This window comes from Clarias gariepinus, chromosome 12, assembly GCF_024256425.1.
Source record: "Clarias gariepinus isolate MV-2021 ecotype Netherlands chromosome 12, CGAR_prim_01v2, whole genome shotgun sequence".
Taxonomy (NCBI): domain Eukaryota; kingdom Metazoa; phylum Chordata; class Actinopteri; order Siluriformes; family Clariidae; genus Clarias; species Clarias gariepinus.
The window spans coordinates 20,953,721-20,968,163 of NC_071111.1; the positions used below are offsets into that span (position 1 = coordinate 20,953,721).

General features: G+C 39.8%; 1 protein-coding gene across 2 annotated transcripts in view; it reads left to right on the forward strand.

Moving 5' to 3' along the window:
* LOC128534463 (thyrotropin-releasing hormone-degrading ectoenzyme-like) overlaps positions 1 to 14,443 on the forward strand; it is a 204,486-nt gene that overhangs the window by 28,023 nt on the left and 162,020 nt on the right. For both annotated transcript variants that reach the window (XM_053508894.1, XM_053508893.1), the window contains exon 4: positions 7,131 to 7,257. In XM_053508894.1, the coding sequence (XP_053364869.1) occupies positions 7,131 to 7,257 (127 nt within the window). The remainder of the gene's footprint in view (positions 1 to 7,130; positions 7,258 to 14,443) is intronic.

Consider the following 14,443-nt stretch of genomic DNA (forward strand, 5'->3'; position numbering starts at 1 on the left):
GATATACTTTAGAGTAGTCAATGTGCAGCTTGGATAGCAGTACAGATTTACCTTATTTGTCCTCTAACAATAACTTAACATGCAGACTGTCAATACTTGTTATCTACAGTAGCACAGCCTTAATCCTCCTGGGCATGGAATTCACCAGCGCTGCACATGTTGTTGCTGGGATCCTCTTCCACTCCTCCATAATGATTTCACGGAGCTGCTGGATGTTAGACACATGGCGCTTCGCCACCTTCTGCTTGAGGACGCCCCGCAGTTGTTTAATAGGGTTCAGATCTGGAGACGTACTTAGCCATTGACGAACACATCAACATAGGATATGTGGCTTTGCAGGGTTAAAGATGTACAGCTGTTATCACTTAGAGTATACTCACTTTTGTTACTGTTATACAAGCTGCACATTGATGACTCTAAAATAGATCCAATATTTCTAAAGTATTGTCCTTTGAGAAGATACAGAACAGGACAAAAGTTTGGACACACCTTCATTTTCATGACCATTTCCATTGGTAGATTCTCACTGAAGGCATCAAAACTATGATTGAACACTATGGAGTTATGTACTTACTGTAACAAAAAAAGGTGAAATAACTAAAAACATGTTTTATATTTTGTTTTTTTTCAAAATAGCCCTTTGCTCTGATTACTGCGTTGCACACACTGCGTTGCATTCTCTCGATGAGCTTTAAGAGAGAGTCACCTGAAATGGTTTTCCAACAGTCTTGAAGGAGTTCCCAGAGGTGTTTAGCACTTGTTGGCCCCTTTGCCTTCACTCTGCGGTCCAGCTCACCCCAAACCATCTCGACTGGGTTCAGGTCCGTTGACTGTGGAGACCATTTTTTGTTAAGTACATAACTCCACATGTATTAAATTATAGTTTTAATGCCTTCAGTGAGAATCTTCCAGTGTAAATGGTCACGAAAATAAAGAAAACACATTGACAGAAAGATGAGAAGGTATGTCCAAACTTTTGCCCTGTACTGTATTCCAAAATGTTTGCTGAAATTATATATATATAAATATATATATATATATATAGTATAACTGTGGCTGTATGATCAGATAACCATCGGGGTGATCAGAATCATCTGGGTAGCTTCTTGTGCACACTGCTGTTGTATGAAGGACCATTCCTTATTAAGACACAGTTTTTGGCAGGTTATGCAGGATTTATAGACCATACAAATAAAAGGGTCCCCTCTCGTAATTGCCATGGGTGGTAAGCTGGATGATATACGCACACTTTCCATTTTTGTCTCTGCAGGACTCTGATTGTGGCTTGTGATTGAGAGCACGTCCCAAGAGAAGTGCCACACGGAGGTTGGCTTGGCACAGTGTTTCACAGCGATGAAACCCTTCATGTATAAACATTTTATTTTGAAATAGTCAACTTCTGTTTATAAAAGAGATCATTTCCTTTTCTAAAAAAAAATCTGTCCGAAAGCCAGATAAACACAGCTGTGACCTCATTGGAATTGCATATTATATGTGCCAGGTTTTAAGCCATTGTTCTGCCTATAGAATACTCGAATCTTTATGCTGCTTAGCAACCAAAGATTATTGATTTACAGACTAAATTGTGTGGTGGAACATTGTAGAAAATGTTATCTTTCCCAGCTTAAACAAGCAGACAAGCTCTTTGCTTGCAAAAGCTAGTAAGCAGATAGCTCCATTTTGTGTACATGTAGTCCAGCGCATACTAATCGGAGGGAAGATGTGGGAAGGAGCCATATATCATGTGTTTGTTTTTTTTTTGTTGTAATATTTGTTCCGATGTCACGAAACAATTCCGTGATGCCACAAACTCACAGGTGTTCAGGAGGAGCTCACCCATCTTGGCGGTTAGGAGGGATGCTATAGAGCGTACTCTTCCTTTACATGTCAATTCAAATGCTTGGTTTTGTAAAGGAACAATTTTTTTTTATTTTTGATCCTGGAGTTCTAGCGTTGCATTTATTATTTTATCTGCATTTTTGCTTATTTAGTCCCCACTTCAAATAAACTCAGCCTATGATTCAAATGAAATGGGATAATAGCTTTAACACACAGTAAAATATGCAGCACAGATTTGTAATTCCAGGGGAAACCTTTGGATTTATTTATTTTTTTCACTACAGACTAGGATAGCTCAGGAGTCAGTTTCAGAGGATGACATGCACATTCGATTCTCTTCGTGCTCTTAGTTAATTTTCAGAGTGCTTTTCACTAGCTCTTAAGTGCACTGCTCTTCCTCTGCAGAGATCTGATAAAACAAGAGGCATTTCACGAGCAGGAAGTGAGCCACTTTGTCATGGCAATCCTGATCCACAGATTGTGTGCGACACCACATATCATATCTAATCATTTACCTATGTCATGAAGACAAATATGCATAAAGTGTACAGTATACATGGCCTTTACAGTGCCTTGCAAAAGTATTCACTCCCCTTGAATTTCCCCACATTTTGTCCATGTTAACCACAAACGTAAAAAATGTCTTTTATTGCCATTTTTTTGTGATAGACCAACACAAAGTGACACATAATTGTGAAGTTAAAGGCAAATGATAAATGCTTCTCGAAATGTTTTAGAAATTCATATCTGAAAAGTGCGGCATGCATTTGAATTCAGCCCCACCGAGTAAATCCTTTGTAGAACCACCTTTCACTGCAATTACAGGTGCAAGTCTTTTGGGGTATTCTACTACCAGCTCTGCACATCTAGAGTGAAATCTTCGTCCATTCTTCTTTGCAAAATAGCTTAAACTCAGTCAGATTGGATAAAGAGCGTCTGTGAAGAGGAATTCTCCAGTCTTGCCACAGATTCTCAATTGGATTTAGGTCTAAATTTTGACTGGGCCATTCTAACACATGAATATGCTTTGATCTAAACCACTCCGTTGGAGCTCTGGCTGTATATTTAGAGTTGTTTTCCTGCTTATACTGTAGGTAAACCTCCGCCCCAGTCTCAAGTCTTTTGTTGACTCTAACAGGTTTTTCTCCTAAGATTGCCCTGTATTTGGCTCCATCCATCTTCCCACCCACTCTGACCAGCGTCCCTTTCCCTGCTGAAGAAAAGCATCCCCACAACATGATGCTGCCACCACCATGCACAGGGCTAGTTTTCCTCCACAAAGAATGTTTCGCATTCAGGCCAACACACCCTTGTTTCAATAATGGCTTTATCCTTGCCACTCTTTAATAAAGACCATATTTCTGGAGTGCATGACTAATTTCCCACCTGAGCTGTGGGTCTCTGCAGCTCCGCGAGAGTTACCCTGGGCCTCTTGGCTGCTTCTCTGATTAATGATCTCCTTGCCCGGCCTGTCAGTTAAGGTGGACAGCCATGTCTTGGTAGGTTTGCACTTGTGCCATACTCTTTCCATTTTTGTATGATGGAGTGAACAGCGCTCCGTGAGATGTTCAAAGCTTGATATATATTTTTTTATAACTTAACCCCGCTTAAATTGCACACAGCTGGACTCTATTTACTAATTAGGTCACTTCTGAAGACAATTGGTTTCAGTGGATTTTATTAGGGGTATTAGAGTGAAAGGGGCTGAATACAAATGCAAACCACACTTTTCAGATTTTTATTTGTGTGAAAAAGTTCTAGGGGTATGAATACTTTTGCAAGGCTTCCACATCTCTCCACCTCATCTCAGATCGTCATAGACGGTTTAGTTTTCTGAGTAGCCACTAGACTAATATGAAAATGAACTAGGCATTGGAAGCGAATCACTGAGAAATAAAGGCATTAAATAAGAGTTTCCATTAAGTAAGGGTTCCCAGATCTCTATTTCTATTTACAATAACATATGGAGCCAGTGGGTAGATGGTTGTGCCCATGCTCTAGACATATACCTGTGGTGTCTAATTTTGTCGTAACTGCTCAACTATTTAAAGGCATGTGGGCTTTTGCTGTTTCGTTCCATTCTGTGTCGGTGCAGGTTGTGTGACTCAGGCAGGACACTTAAGAATTCTCTCTTCCTGTGTGTGGGTTGTGTGTGGGTTGTGTTCTGTCTTGGTGATTTTAACACACTAGATTCTGTTCCACTTGTCCAAGAACTCTGAGATGCTAAAAGCTTTGTTTAGTGTCATTAGCCTCCAGTCAACAATAGACAGCCATCTGGTCCACATAGAGACTATTTTAGACCAGTTAACCCATTTAGTCCCATGCCAAGCTTTCTTTTTTGCAAACAAACAAACAAAGTATGCTGTACAGTATGTAAATAATATCCATGCAAAATACCATCTAGAATGTTTTATTATTTAAAAAAAAACGAAATCACTGAAATAAATGAATCACTACAGTAAGACCATGCCAAGTGAGAACATATTGTAAAACTTATAGACTGCTGTAAAACAGTATTCTTTACTGGTAACTGTGTTAGTGTGTGAGTGCCAGGCTCATGAGGCCATTTTATCCATCTGGGTGAAAGGCTGTGCAGAAAAAGACACAGCAAGTGTATAAATTTTAACCACTATTTAAATTTAGTAGTTGGCACTGTTGCCTTGCACCTCCAGGTTCTGGGTTCCAGTTCCGCATGTTTTCCCTGTCCTTGGTGGGTTTTCTCCGGGTGCTCTGGTTTTCTCCCACTGTAGGTTAGGCTAAGGGCAGCATGGTGGTGTAGTGGTTAGCACCTCCGGGGTCCGGGTTTGATTACTGGCCAGGTTTGATTTCCGTCTCGGTGTGCATGGAGTTTGCATGTTCTCCCCAAGCTTGGTTTCCTTCAGGTACTCCGGTTTCCTCCAACAGTCCTGCAGATTAGGCTAATTGGCGTTCCCAAATTGCCTATAATGTGTGTGTACCCTGCGATGGATAGGCACCCTGTCCAGGATGTACCCTGGCTCATGCCCCATGCCCCATGCCTCCTGGGATAGGCTCCAGGTCCCTCCGTAACCTTGTACAGGAATAAGGGGTATAGACGATAAGTGAGTGAGTAGATTAGGTTAATTGGCATCCCCAAATTGGCCCTGCAACGGATTGGCTTACACCAAGGCCCCCCATGACCTTGCATACATGATAAAGCTGTGTAGATCATGATGATGAGAACATCTCAAAGAAATTATTGTATTCTCAAGTTCCTTCACCCTTTACCCCTTTCTATCTCTCTTTTATGTATAACTTGGACACGTTATACAACTTCACTTGTAGGTAAACTAAATCCGCCATAGTATATGTAAATCAAATGTATGTTTACTGGAAACTTTCCTTTGCTTTTCATTAAATCAGCTCCAAAGATTTGGTTAGGCCCTGCTATGGGTTTGCTTGACTTTTGTGCTCTGACGTTGAGAGTTTCTCCATTAATGTTTCAGTTGCCGCAGTTCAATTTCTATTGCAACAGCTTCACCACATGCATGCACATGCCCATGCTTTGTCATAACATTAAAATCTTAAAACATTAAGCCTAATATTGTACAAATCCAACTTCAAAACAGCACTGACACCTTGTGCATGACTCCACAAAACCAAAGGTGTGCTTTGTTGTCTGGCACCAGGATGTTAGCAGCAGATCCTTTAAGTGCTGTAGGTTGCAAGGTGAGGCCTCTGTGGATCAAACTGGTTTGTTCAGCACATCCTGTGGATGCTTGATCGGAGTGAGATCTAAGAAATTTGGACGCCGAAGCAATAATCTTGAACCTTATAAAGGAATCAGTGATACTCTAGGTGTTATGATACCTTTCTGTCATTAACTGTTTTTGCTACATTGGCTTTTCTGTGGGATTGGATCAAATAGTTTACACAGACATAAATGGCACTTTGGTCCACACAGACATAAATAAGCCTTGGATGTCAATGATTCTGTCACCAGTTCACTGGTATATAATTGATAATCAATGTTTATGTTATGGATGATCGGTGTATATGTGGTCTTGTCCCAAAATACCAATCTGTGATTAGGACAAGGTGAGATAAACAGCTTACAGCGTATAGATGCAATGTTAATTAGCCAGACTATATAAACACACCTGTGAATATAAAACGCAGAGTCTGTGGACAGCGGAAACACAGGTTTATTCGCATTTCAGCCTCGAATTAGATATCACAGAGCCGTGCTGCCAGTACCCAACACCTCAACCAATAAATCAACCCTATTCTGTCCTATAAACCTAATTATATTATATGAATGAGGATCGCATAGTGATAACTATAAGCAGTAAGAATTTGCGCCTTAACCGCTAAAGGCATTAAACTCATAGCAGCACAAAAAAAACAAAAACCTGCGCTTTCCATTAGCCATCTTCAACTATATATTTTTCATTGTTTAGAGGGTGGGTGTTCCAAATGGACTCTTTTTGTTTTAATGGAATAAAATAAAGTTTAAAACAGAATTACTTTGCTTAGTAGTGTAAATACTGGGCCTGTATTATAATTATGAAGAACGTTGTTAGCGTATGCTTTTAACGCGCGTCATTATCTTTATTCCAATTCTTTGTAAAAATATCTTGAATAAAAGTTTCAGGAAAATAAGGTTTTATAAAACAAAGATATGATTTTTCAGTCTAGACATATTATTCAGCCGAGCTATTTTATTGACAGTGCAATGGTGTGAAATTGCTTACTTTTTGAATTTCTGTGTATGAAACCTTTACACTTCCGTCACAATAATTGAACTACATTACTAAGGAGCGGTCATAAAAGTGTTATTATTAGCAAGATAAAATAATGTTTTGAAACGAACATTGGTCATGAACTTTCTCTACGTATCCTCCACCTAAGGCGACATACGCTTCCCCAAACGCTGGATGAAGTTTTGGAGTCTTTGAAGAAGCCTTTTCGGCTTTTGAGGAAAAGTTCCACCTTGGTTACCTTGACATGGTCTTTGAAACACCTACTACGAAATGGTTTCTTCAAGTGATGGAAGAGAAGGCAGTCACTGGGTGCTAGAAATTTCGTACAAGTCACCAGCAAGTTTCACCATTTCACTGGCGCATTGCAGAAATCTTCTATGGGTTTATAAAAAAGAAGGAATGTTTATGAACGTACTCATTTCCGGGAACATAATTTGAGCAAATATTTTCCATTTTTTCACAAGATAATACGAATTTTATGACCACCCCTCATATGTATTAGACTTCATTCCAGCCTAATTGCTTTCTCTCCTAATTATTTTCATGTGTTTTATTGTGCTTTTGGGACAGATCCGGCTGTATGCTCGACCTGACGCCATTCAGAGCGGATCAGGAGATTATGCCCTGCAGATCACCAAAAGACTTCTCAACTTCTACCAGAATTATTTTAAAGTAAAATACTCCCTGCCCAAACTAGGTAAGCCTGACTGTGTATGTGTGTGTGTGTGTGTGTGTGTGTGTGTGTGATGTGGGCTCTAGGCTCAATATAGTACATTCATCTGTGATCCCTGGGTGTTATTGAGTGGTGTCCATGTGTATCTTACTTAAGTTTAGTCATCCCCATGTGTAAGCTTATGAGTGTTTCTGTGTGTAAGTAGCCACCATCGTACTGCATTTCAGTTCACACAAGAAGGATTGAAACAATTTCATGTGGTCTTTCAGATTCAGCCATCAGTTTCTGGTCTGTAGTGGATTCTCTGCTGACTCCTTTCAACAATACAATATATTGTCTTTGCCACCCTAAACCAACAGACTTCTAGTTTAACCTCACAGAACTAAGTTGAGTCAGATGTCGGTCGTTAATCATTTAAGTTATGTTTTCCCCTCTCAGAGACAATGCTGTTGGTTTCATGCCTCTGAACACTGGTGGTACCAGGGTGAAGCTAATGGGGATGGAATTGCAATAGCTCCACTATGAAATTATTAGATCATCAGCGTTTATTTTATTTTTTTACTATTAATGTTTTTTCAAAAGAAATAATAATACTAATCTGGACAACCAGAACATGGTGAACAAGAAATCTAGGACGAAAAATTCAGAGAGAATGAGAAGACAATAAGCCACTTAAATGTTCAGCAGCGTAAGACCACCAACTGAACCAGATCATAGGGGGCTTTTTAGCCATATCAGATACCAGAGCATCCAGCATTGGAAAAAAGTACTTGTTACATGAACGTCATAACCAAGAAAGGAGCTTTATTTACACCTGGTATAAACAATACTCCTGGCTGGAATTCGGTCTGGAAATCTTTGCTTTGCGTCTGGAAAATTCTCTACATGGTGAAGGACATGGGTTCCATTTTACTTCTTCAACAACTGCTTCCTACAAATGATGAAAATTTACAACAGGTCCCAGAGTGTCATTCCAGCTCATATTTTGGTATGAGGGCATGGATTAAATTTAAACTGAACAACAAAGATGGGCTAAAGTTGGTAAACGGCCAGTATGCTTTTGAATAGGGCAGCGTTCACACTATTATCCGGAGATTGCGAATTCAATTTCCCGGGTGATGCTACAGTTATCCGTAGCCGGGATCCAAGAGAGCAGATAAGCCATGGTCTAATCATGGTCTTTCATGGCCATACTCTTACATGAATGATGATCATCTGTGAGCTCATGCAAAGTGGAAGGGGCAGTTAGTGCTGTCCTCCACTGTCCCGAGTGTTCCGTGAGCAGCAGTTTAAAAAGAAGTGGTCGACTGGTCTTATTGAATTGGCTGAAATTATATAAAGGAGCAGATTTTTTTGTATTTTGATTTGGAAATATTCTTTAAATGATGTAGCCCCACCAGTAACTAAACACAGTGACGTTCTTATCTAGGCCTAGCAATAAAGGCTCTCTGGTGTCATTTATTCTTTTAAATAAGACAGCAGGGAACGACTGATATACACATAAAAGCAACAGCTATATTGACAGAAAGAAATGGTTCACTCTGACATTACCTATTGAACATTAGGATCCAAGTTCTGTGGGAAAAACATCCATAAAGATACAGTTTTGTCAAATAGCTCAGGGATGAGTTGATGTTTGGCAGTGGTCCTTGTTGTTGCATCCCTCCACATTCATCCAAGCTTGGTATTAGTACTTAGAGTGCACTCAAGTGCGCAACCCCCGGTGGTTGTGGTTGGTTCCCTGACTGGTTATCAAACCCTGGCCACAACAGTGTGAAAGCAACTAAATATATCCACCATAGTGCCCCAGGGAACCTGGCTCCCCTGTCTCCATGTACAGCATTAAATAAGGACGGAATTGGGATGGTTATAATGTTCTTTATCTCCACCTCGTTTGTTTCAATATACTCAATGAGGATGGACTTTTAAAGAACAGTTTGTAACCAAATTATTCGATAATAATGAGCAAAATTTTAACAATGAGGCTTAAATAAAATAGAATGGGTGGGAAGAGCTCAGTTGAAGAAAGAAATAGCCACAGGCATCCTGCCAATTAATCTAAACACATCCGTAGGCAGATCTCATGAGAAGCAAATGGAGAATTAAAGAGAATCTATAATCCATCAAAGACAAAGCAACAATTTTTAAATTATTAACAAGGACAAAAAGAGCTCTTGTTAAACTTGTGGATATTTAATAGCAGGGTAAAAGAGAACAACTGACAGGATTTCTTTTTACAAGGAAACATTCTATAAACAAGGTTAAAGTTTGGTTGAACATGCAAATCTTCAAGTTTATAGAACTGAAATGGAGATCTGTACAACATCAGTGTCATAGCATATTCCCTATAGTGTCCTATAGCAGGTTTATAGAGTGCAATAGAACTGAACTAAAAATTCTATAGTGCAAGTATGTGTAATATTTAAATTCTATAAAGGTTTATACTACTACTTACTCATACCTCTTGATGCTGGGATAAGTGAATGTAATAAGGGAGAGAAAAAAAAATCTTTTGCATGAGCTCTCAGACACCAGTGTCCAGCTGTTGAGTCGCGATCTCATCCCTCCCTTCTGACAGAGCTCGGCCAATCAGCTCTCTCCATGCCAAGAGGTTACAGCATCACCTGGGATTCGAACTTGTGATCTCCAGATGATAGAGTGAGGGTACTGCTGTGCCACTCAGGGGACCAAATCAAGGGAGTTTCCACTCTCATACTGTAACTGTTTTCTATTCTTCTGAAATAAAAAGTCCCAGTTCGACTTGAATTGCCCTTGTTGAATAAAAGGCAGTATGGAATATAGAAGTATAGAATATACAGTAGGCAGGTCCTAGGCATCAACAAAGTAGCTACTACTACTTCTGCACAATTGTTTACCAACATCACTTGCGTAAAGAAACCCGGGTGGAAATGATTGGCCACATCCCATGTACAGTCCTGATCTCGCTCCAAGCCCTTTCCATTTGTTTGGGTCATTAAAGGAGTTCCTGGGAGGCCAGCATTTCAGTTAAGCAAAAGGTCTGACCATGGCAATGGTTCAGTGAAAAATCTTTCCACCTTGCTGGTATCCAAGTGTAAGTGTATTAGTGGAGCAGGGGATTATATAGAGAAATAAAGGTGATTAGATCAACCTAGACAGGCACATCAGTGAATAAAAATCTAATTTCTACAGAAAACCTTTTTTTTTTTTGCTATGAGGAATGCTGTAGCAAAGGGTTAAAGTCTTTCTATCTACAACTCACACACAAGTTGCAAAGCAGTAATCACTGACCTAAGTGGTTACACAATGATTTCTAGTGTGATTGCTTCCTGTCTGACACCATTGGTTTGCAGGATGCTTCTCGGTTGTCATTTGCCTTTCGTCCATGTCTCTAACAAGGCTATTTCATTAAGGTTACGCTATTGATTTATTGCCTAAAGGCTTGTCTTTTTCAGTCTTGTCAAAAAGGACAAAGCCTATTAACCATCCGATTGCGTTTTGTTCCTTTGATTTGTAAGCTGGTTATTTTTGGGTCAACATTTTCACAAAAAGTCAGGTATAAAGTTAAACCTGACACATTATAAAATAACATGTTTTACGTTTTAATCATGCAGCTATTGCATTTTATCTCGGTAGGTAATTTTTTTTTGCTATTTCTTCAAGTGGATACACACCGCTTTAGCATTCTTCTGCATCAACATTCAAGATTAACACCTTTCATTTACGCTGAAAGACCAGCAGTGGCAGTGGAATTTAATACGCATGCTTCACCAACCATTGCATTATCGAAATGAAAAAAAGAAAAGCCAGATGAACCAATGTGAATAAGATCACGTTTATTGGCCAAGTACGTTAACACACACAAGGTATTTGATTGTAAAGACTTGATTCAATTACACACAAGTTCAGCACATAAGCCGAACATTTGGGTTTTAAAGGGTCTGTGGCGTTTGGGGGGTTTCCTAATCATAGTTCAATAATAGGACTTGTTTAATCACAAAAGAAGTAAAAGCCATCATACAGTATGTTTATTTTGTTTAACTGGCTCTTCAGTGTAAGACTGCTTTTGTAATATAATCATTTTGCATGTTGGTTGAATTCAGGAGCGAGAGTTTTGTTCTTGTGTGAATTGAGTCCTTGAAAGGGAAATGATGTGGATGTAATGCTTGCCTCACTTATGTAAAGGCACCATCTGTGTACCGGGGAAGGCAGCAGTTGCAGGGCCTCAGGTCTCCGATGGCAGGACGCTGTCTTTCTGCTCATCCACAAATAAGTTGGATAAAAAAAATGGCAAGGAATGAAATCAAATTATTGGATTGTTTCCACAATAGCATGCAACCAAAGGCTTTAGAAGGCACAAGTAGGTTATGATTGATAAAATATATAAATGCACAGTATGGTCCTTTTGCCTTGACGTCACTACAGTGTATTAAACATTCAGTTTTTGGTTACCATTAAGGGGAAAGTTTTCTCAGCATCCCGGGGCCATGAACAGGCTTGCTTCATGTCTGAAACACTGGCCTCTCAGGAACTCCTTTAATTACTCAATCATATGGAAATGGCTTGGAGTAAGGTGCAGACTGTTTCGGAGATGTAGCAATAGTGTTGATAAATGATTGTGTTGTACAGTTCCCACAGACTAATGTGTCTCCTGGATGAGGCGTTCTGAGACTGCAGTGGGATCTGAGCTCCGTCAGGCAGGATCGTCATTCTCACATACGACTTTCTTTACAACGTCTGGCCCATTCGAATGTTTTACTGCAGCTCAGAGTCTCATCACCGCACTCTGCTTAAAGGCTTCTGTAAATGTCAATCAGTTTTACGCCTCCATTCACCAGTAATTCCATCACAAGTCCTGGGTTGACTTGAATACCCCTTTTACATTTGTGGTCCATTTGATTCATAACAGAGTTCAGAATCTTAGGAACGGGATGTTGCGGACAGAACCACACATAGCAAGCACGACAGCTTCCAGGGCCACAGTCCATAACAAAAGCACTTGTGAACAAATGACAGCTTGTGCTGAATGAACTGTCATATATTCAGGCGCATTTAACGAGTGCTCTTGTTATTGACAGCAGCCTCATTTTTTGTACACAAAGTGATTGCACATCTCTTGAGTTGAATTTTTAAAATGTTATGTGAAGTGCACCATGGATTCCAAATGCATTGTAACTTTTTTTTTGCTGTTTAATTGTTTGGTATGTTGCAGGTATTTATTTATTTGAGAATAAATTATTTTATTGACTTTTTTTATAAAAGTGTTTCTTGACAAAACAACATATGCATATTTTGTAGTAGGTACTGTAGTGAGTAGTATTTTGCCTGATGGGAGGAGTTACTAGCATTCTGGTGTGGGTTTGATTCGCAGTCAGGAACAACCTAGCATTGGCAGTAAGGGCATATTTCAGTCGAGAACCATAAATAAAATGTTGTTTTGAAGTAGTATTGGCAATATTATGGCGGCACGGTGGCGTGGTGTTTAGCAATGTCGCCCTGCAGTCCAGGGTCCCGGTTTGATTCCCGCCTCAGGATCTGTGTACGTGAAGCTTGGTGGGCTTTCTCCGGGTACTCTGGTTTCCTCCCACAGATCAAAGACATGCAGACTACTGTAGGTAAATTTGCTTTCTCAAATTGCCTTTAGTGTGTGAATGTTTACCAGAGGTCCTACTGTACCACAGTTGTAAAAGATGGTCATAGATACAATGGTCACGATTGGCCTTCATAGTCCCGAGGTTGGACTACAGAGGTTCCAAGATGAAACGATGGATGGATTGGCGATATGTGTTTGAGTCATTTGTCCAGTGTTATCCCAAGGTCATACAGTCAGCGTTGGTCCAACATTATTGTATTAAAGTAATTTTCACACTAACAGTGTCATGACATCTGTGACATTGCCACTTCATCATTGTCAGAATGTTTTGATGATGAAAAATCCCAGCTAGGGTTGCTTATGGTCGCCCGTAAATAATGAAAAGGTAACTGCCTCATTGGCTACATTTTAATTTGAGCCCTTTGATTTACAATCATTTATGGAATCAATAACTGAAGAAAAATCTAGTATCTGTGTTTTTATTTCATGAGAGTCTTCTATATCTCACATTTTTCATACTCATAGCCCCAGCACTGACATGGTGGTGTGACCCATCATTTTGAACGATAGAGTGAAAGTGCTGTTTGATGCTCTTTAGACACCTCTGCTGATCTACAGATGGCAGAACATAACATGCCATTAAAGGAAAGATGAAAAGCCAGAACGAATCAAAAGAGTTCAGGACTTTTATTCTTCTCACCTGTCAGCTATGACTGGTTTGACACCTTATGTTAACACTTGGCTCATACCCTCTGAGAGCAGCAGGGTGTCTCTCACTGTCTGATGTGCAAATGTCAGTTAGCCATCTAAAACCCAATTAGGCATTTAATTACTGCCAATTTGTCAAATGAAAGCTCAATGAAGAAAGTGACACTCTGGGGAGTAATGATGCTAAAACTAGCAAATGAGCAATATACATTACACTGGTTGCCCTTAAATCCCGGATCCTTTTTAGCCATTTTTCTTTTGCAGTACTAAGTTTCAATACATACATAAATAGGGCTCAGGATTTTGCAATATTCACAATGCAATCCTAGTATATGCGTTCAAGGTGATGTGATGAATTCATTTTAGCCAAAACCATGACTCAGCAAAAAATAAAAAATGGGTTACATAGGCAAAGAAAGAGCACAAGCACATATGCTATATTGTTTTCAGTTGTTTTTATGTGCAAAAATAATAATATGCATTTGGTGAATCTGACATTTTTGCAATGTCATACTCATATTCCACTCTTACTTACTCATCCTCTATACCGCTTTATCCCATATTCAGGGTCGTGGGGGCCTAAAACCTATCCCAGGAGACATAGGGCATGAGGCGTAGTACACCCTGGACGGATCACAGGGCACACACACACACACACACACACTATGGGCAATTTGGAAATGGCAATTACGGCCAACTTTGGACTGTTAGAAAAAAACTAAGCACCTGGAGGAAACCCATTAAGCACACGGAGAACATGCAACACAGAGACGGGAATCGAACCCAGACCCTGAAGGTGCAAGGCGACAGTGCTATAAATCACCGTGCTGCCTACCCATATTCCAGTAGCAGTAAAATTTTATCCTTTTTTTATTGGTTAATTATCAATTCTGTGTTGCTGGCATGTATCTGTGCCACTTGAGGTTTAAG